This window comes from Lepeophtheirus salmonis, chromosome 3, assembly GCF_016086655.4.
Source record: "Lepeophtheirus salmonis chromosome 3, UVic_Lsal_1.4, whole genome shotgun sequence".
Classification (NCBI taxonomy): Eukaryota; Metazoa; Arthropoda; class Copepoda; order Siphonostomatoida; family Caligidae; genus Lepeophtheirus; species Lepeophtheirus salmonis.
Genome location: NC_052133.2, coordinates 23231153 through 23237722, shown reverse-complemented (window position 1 = coordinate 23237722; position 6570 = coordinate 23231153). Strand labels below are relative to the sequence as shown.

At 31.9% G+C, this 6570-nt stretch overlaps 1 protein-coding gene across 1 annotated transcript; it reads right to left on the bottom strand.

Annotated features, from left to right (window-relative positions):
• Window positions 1-202: 202 nt before the first annotated feature.
• LOC121114711 (arylalkylamine N-acetyltransferase 1) lies at window positions 203-5929 on the bottom strand. Its single transcript, XM_040708757.1, has 5 exons — window positions 5642-5929; window positions 962-1132; window positions 787-893; window positions 587-735; window positions 203-532 (listed from the first exon to the last, which is right to left on the bottom strand). Exons 1-5 carry the CDS (start codon window positions 5813-5815, stop codon window positions 492-494), a joined length of 642 nt encoding a protein of 213 aa, XP_040564691.1. The 5' UTR covers window positions 5816-5929; the 3' UTR covers window positions 203-491.
• Window positions 5930-6570: the final 641 nt, after the last annotated feature.

Here is a 6570-nt window from a genome sequence, read left to right as displayed (position 1 = left end):
TAGTTCGATTATTTTTCAAATTGAATCAAAATTATAATATACATTTTTATTAGATCTATACTTAATACTGTAGAAAAACACCTGAATCCTCCAGTTAAAATTTACAAAAGATCTCCCCTATGAAATTCAGAGCACTCCTCCACTAATCTGAAGTCAGAGTTTATTAAAGCTCAACTACGATTTGATTCCTAATAAACAAATATACCGAATTATAATTATATTTCATAGCAAAATATTATGTGAATAATTATTTTAAAAAACGGCTAAATCCCCTTAGCCCTTGATTTGTAAAAATTAAGCATGGCATAAAATATTATTTAGACTAGTGGTTCTTAACCTGGGTACGGTGAGTCAGTCTCAGGGGTTCGGTGGAGGTCAAAACACACATGATTTGGAATGACACGCTCCACTTGACCAATTAAGAAGGTTTTGGTGAATATTTGTATGTTCTGTACCTCCAACAAGATTAAGAACCAGTGCTCTAGACAACTCTAAAGTTGTTTTCTCCATGCGTTAGCAGCAATATTTTCACCTAAGGAACCTCAATAGTCTGTATAATTAAGATAACATTATTCTTTGACCTAACCTAAATTGTGAAAGTATGTTGCTTTTGTGTCATTATAAGCTACACTTCGAAGATTTTTATACCCCATTTTTTCAAACAACTTGCCAGAATATACTCCTGTAGTCTCTGAGGATACTTCTTTAATTCCTCGACTCCTGGCTTCTTCCTCACTGAAAAACTTATTACTTTTTTCAAACTGATTAATATTTCTAATTACATACCTTAGTTCCAAAACCTTCCTTCCTATCCCTTTTCCAACGTAAGTAGGATCCACAGATAATATATAAGGATAGAAGACAGTCTCCGTGTTCTCAAAAATATCAATATCCTTTTGAAATAGTTAAAAAGTTTTTTTATTTGAGTTACTTAATTAATGTGTACTGACTTAAAATATACCTTATAGAGAACATCTTTCATAAATTGAAATATTTTTTTTAGGGGATGATCCAAATTTCTGGATTCTATAATATCCATGATATTTTTAATATTTTTAGTAGAATCTTTGTATACAATAGTGTTGATGAGTAGTCCAGCCAAGTGTTTTCCATCAAAGCAACCATATGAGGCCTACAAATACTTAGATGTATGAATGAATACTTCTTCTAGTGATTGAATAAATAATATACATCCACAAATTTGTAGAGATGAATATTTTTTACTGCAATAAATACAAGAAGCGACAACATAACTTCCTTTTCCAATGGCCATCAAAAAATGTTACATAAATCAAATATGTTTCAATTTGGTTGTATAATGATAGGACACATTTACTAAATAAACTAAACATTGGTATTTTAATAGACGGTGATGATTTTTTTTCTCTTTAAATAACTTTTATTGGAGTAGTTTTAGAGGGGATAATTATTTTATACAAAAAGATGCAAAATGTAATTTCAAACATTTTTTATTCTATAACTTTGAATAATTAGTTATTGGTGATTTCAAAAAGGTTATAAAAATGTTGGTTTTTTGGAATGAACGCAAGGGATCAAATCTTATTTTTAGCTCTTTAGCATCATTATTCGCTTTCAATTCATTTTAATAATTTAATATGAATTGAAAAAATCGTCTTCTGTGCAGTAAAAAGTGAAGAAATTAACTAATTTTCATAAATCACACCAATAACACTCAGGCGACAAATCCCAATTAGTTTAATTTTATAAAGTATTCTGTCAATTTTTTTTTCGAGGCCAAGCGCACGTTCTTCTCTTCACCAACGCAACGCAGTATATCACAAAAAAATTTAGAATCTTGCCTCTAGAATGAAACCATGGCCAGCCCACTACTACTTTTAACGCATTATTCCCATGCATTATAAAAAAATGTTATTTGGGCGCACCCTGTATAACATGTATATGTTCAACCAATGTTTACAAAAGGGACATGGGTCTTATCAATAAAATAAACTTGAATCTGAATAATGTCGTTCAAATAATATTTTTAGATGAATAAAAAATTACACAGACAAAGGTGTTACTGTCCCAATCCTAACTACAGTGTGCCAGTTGGTGATCCTTAGTATAAGAGTACAATCATGAGCCAAAATATCACTTGATTATTGGGTGTCAAGGGGCACAATAAACATTAAAAATTTATATTTTGATTCCAGGGAAGGGAAACGTAAAAATACCGAATACAATCCATTATCTATGCGACGCATGTTGATGGTGGCATAATTCCAACAAACACTCCCGCAACCACATTTATAACTAAGGAAGATGGCAAATTCTAGGAGGGACCAGAGCCATGACAAGGATTTTTGTTTGCGGGTTGACTAACTTCAGTGTGCCAGTTGTTGATCCTTAGTATAAGAGTACAATCATGAGCCAAAATATCATTTGATTATTGGGTGTCAAGGGCACAATATACATTAAAAAAGCTATTTAGATGTCCTCTTTTTATACATATTGAAAGAGAAAAAAATTGAAACTCTGGATATTCTGTGCAAGTTTGCCCATACGTCATACTTTCTCTTTCTATCTCGAAATTGGAGACAGCGACAGAGGATAGTTGAAATTCAAATATAACAACCTTTTAATAATAAGGAAATAACTTCGGTACGTCAAGCGTAGGGACATGAAGTGAACCGAATAATATATTGACGGATGAAGAGAAGGATCTCGACTTTTTTTGAGTTATTTGGATAATTAGCACTTCGAATGGTCACGAAAGTAGATGGAAGGTCTCATTGAGTGGAAGGGCATAATTAAATAAAGAAAAGAAGATTTCTAAAATAAATTGAAAACATTAAATTAAAGCAGTCCAAATTTCCAATTCGTTTAACCCGCAATTCTTCACAAAAAAAAAAAAAAAATTGATCCAATGCTATCGAACAAGTCCAATTTGGGAATAATATTTCAGAAATACTTCTTATTTTTGAATGAAAGTAATGGGTATCATTGTGAAGAACATATATACCATCAAATTCACTGAGTCAGGAAACAGAAAAAAAAAAAGTGGACCATAAATGAACTTTAAAAACATAAATGAAAGTATGAAAGAACCTCATATCGGATTTTGGCTCATAATGTCGTCAAGAATTCTATAAAAAGGACTAATATCCTTGAGACACTTCCTCCGCAAATACTCGTTGATATATGTCTGAAAAAGCTCTCCTTTGGTATTCATTACTCTTAACCGTCTGAGCGTATCCTTGAAATGACTCCACAAAGAGTACAAGCTCCAGTTAATAGATCCACAAAGTCATACTTATGCACAACAGTAAAATGTGCGATATCTAACTCATTCTCAATGTTACGATAGGATACCCAATCGTCACGGATGATAGTTGTCCAGGGTAAAACTACGAAGACGAATAATCAGAATCGGTCATCGATTATTTTTTTTTTTTTACTAAAATTGTATCTGAAATGGCAGCAGGAATTTTTTGGAATCGTCTCATCAATAATTTAAATATATACGATACCCTTATAAGATAAGAAAAAAATGTGTTTTTCAATTTTTTATAGAGGGTAGAGCATTCCTGAAGAGAGGGAAATTCGGATTTCGACTTATACATAGTCCATGTACGTGAAATAAAAGAGTTATGGATAACGATGGGAAAAATGGTTTAAATTCTCTTGAGTGTAAATCAAAAAGAAACGTCTAAGTTGTAAACATTGATAGACAACATATCTACTGTTGATGGGACGTTTCTAAAAAAAATGGATTCCGATGGGATTCTTGTAAAAACTACCAATGTCAATGACAATTCTTCAATATTTAAAATAATAGTTAAAAAATACAATTTTGCTGTATATTTATAATATTAATGAATAAATGGGTTCTAGGACAATTTCTGCCGAAAGACAATTTGCCAAATGCCATTTTGCCCAAGGTCAATTTGCCGAACGGACATTTCGCCGAAGGAAAATTTGCCTAATGTACATTTTGCCAAAGGAAATTTCGCTGAAGTACTATTTGGGACAATTTGCCTGATAAATTATATTAAATTAATTGATATATACGATTGCATACTTTAATTCAATTTTAATGATATTATGATAAATAGATATTCTTGAACATTATGATGTATTTCATACATGAAATATAGGTAAATTAATTTGTGTTCTTTTGCAAGAAAATATTTTTATATTCATTAATGATCATTTTATAAACACAACATAGTAGTATGTGGTTTGAATGTAGTTCAAATCTAACTCCGACGCGTTTTTAACCACCAAGGACCCCTTCTGATATGCTATAATACATCCTGGCCCACGGGTTGTGGTTATGAGTTGCTGTGTCCCAAGGTATATTAAATCCTTGGTCTGCCACTTCCCTAATTATCAAGGAACCTTTCTAATATCCAAAAGACAACCCGGCCATCAGGTTGTTCAGGGAAGTGATGGACCAAAGGCCCTTGAAACTCTTCATCAGACGCGTTTCTAATCACCAAGCACCTCTTCTAATATGCTATTATACATCCTGGCCCATGGAGTATGCGCAATCTATCCCTTAAAATCGGATACGTATGATACTTCATTAGTCCAATAAATAGTAACGAATACAGTATAATACATACCTATTATATTTTTAAGTATATAAATTTCTATTTAACATCATATATCACATCAACATTGCAAAAAAAATATATAGAGTGCACAACCCGTGGACTGGGGATGTGTTATAATATATTAGAAGAGGTTTTGGAAGCCTAGAAATGCAACGGCAATAGAGTTTAAACTACCTTGGGATCTAGCACTTTGCCTGTACAACCTGAGGGGCGGGGTGTATTTTTGGATATTAGAAGGGTTTCTAGATGATCATGGAAGTGGCGACTGAAGAATTTAGTCTTTCTCGGAATTAGAAGCTCATTTGCTCAGCCTGTGGTTCGGGGAGAGTTATACCATATTATAAAAGGGTCATAAATGCTTAGAAACGCGGAGGTGATAAAGTTTAAGCTACTTTGGAGCCCATAACTACACTTGTATAACCTGTGGGCATGGGATATTAAAAGGGCTATTTAATGGCAAGTTTCTTCATCATCCAATAGTTTTATTGTCCGAAGATAATATAAATTGTGACGAAATTGCACACGATAATAATTTCTTGCAATAAAGTTACTCAAAGAACTCAAGGAACACTCAATAATTTACCTATAAGACATATATATCATATGAACAATACCTATTATCATAATATCATTTTAAATTGAATTAAAATATGGAATCGATAATATCAATAGATTTGATATCTTTTTTGGGCCAAATGTCCCAAATGGTCCTTCCGCGAAATGCCCTTTCGGCAAAATGTCCGTTCGGCAAATTGTCTATCAGCGAAATGTCCTTAGGCAAAAATGTTTTCGGCTAAAAGTCCGCTCACGTAAAAAAAATAAATCATCTTCCTTATTGAATGTAAACAATACTTATATTAAATAGAGGAAGGTAATTCCCCAAAAATTTTATATTTGAAATTTTTTTGTGTATAGCTTGGATTTTTTTTCCGTAAAATCCCCCCTAAAAAAAAAATATATATATATTATCCTGTCTACTTATGAATACTATTCATATTTAGTGCATTTAAAAAAAGTATACAACATATTCTACTTTGTAAAATTAAAAGTCCCATTCTTACTTGTTGCTCAATGTTAGCTGAGGTAATCTCCCTTAACCAGTCCTTATACAAGCTATGGTCTGTTGCTCCAAGAGCTACACCAAGTGGCTCTCTAGTAAAGAAATAGGACATAAGATGTTCATCAATTCGATTCAAATCCGACCCTTGTAATTTTCTGTAGGTTAAGCAAGACATTGTTTATGACTTCTTTGTTTTGTTTGTTCAACTCAATTCAATGTCTACTACTGCCTCTGTAAATGAAGAGATTTTTAGATATGAAACGTTACTGAATGTCGTGAGGATAAAATCTATGTAACTTTTTCCCCTTTTTTTCTCTCTCTCCCACTCCCTTTCTTGCTTTGTCGATTTTTTTTTTTGATTTTTTTTTTGTAACATAAGTATCTTTTATATAAATCTAGTTTAAAATGAGCCACAATTATATATTGTAAAATATGGAGAGTGATGAAAATCGTGTGTCGGCCTGTTAAAAAAAAAGAAACCGAAAATCAACTCCGTAACAAATCTTCAAGGTCTCTTTGTCTTTTATGTACACTAAAGCTTTAAACCAAGTAGGGAAACGAGAACCCACGTGAACAATAACTGAAAAATGTATTGGTGCACAGAAAATTTTGTCCGCTAGAGGTACTGTTTAGTTATTATTTGGAGATTATAATTCGGAGTTATAATGTTATCTAATATATTTTACTTTTTAAAAGATCCTCATTCCAGGTACAGAAGACGAAATTAGCTTAGATAGAGAATAATTTTATGTAGTTTTGTTAACCACTAATTTGTTTATCCAAGTTCAAAGATGATTATTTTTTTTTTCGTTATTTTTTCATATATTGTTAAATAATGTAAAAATATATATATTATAATTAAACTATGGAGTCCAAGTCAAGTCTCCAGTCCAAGTTCCCGCCTCTGACAATTATTGACAATTGTATCTT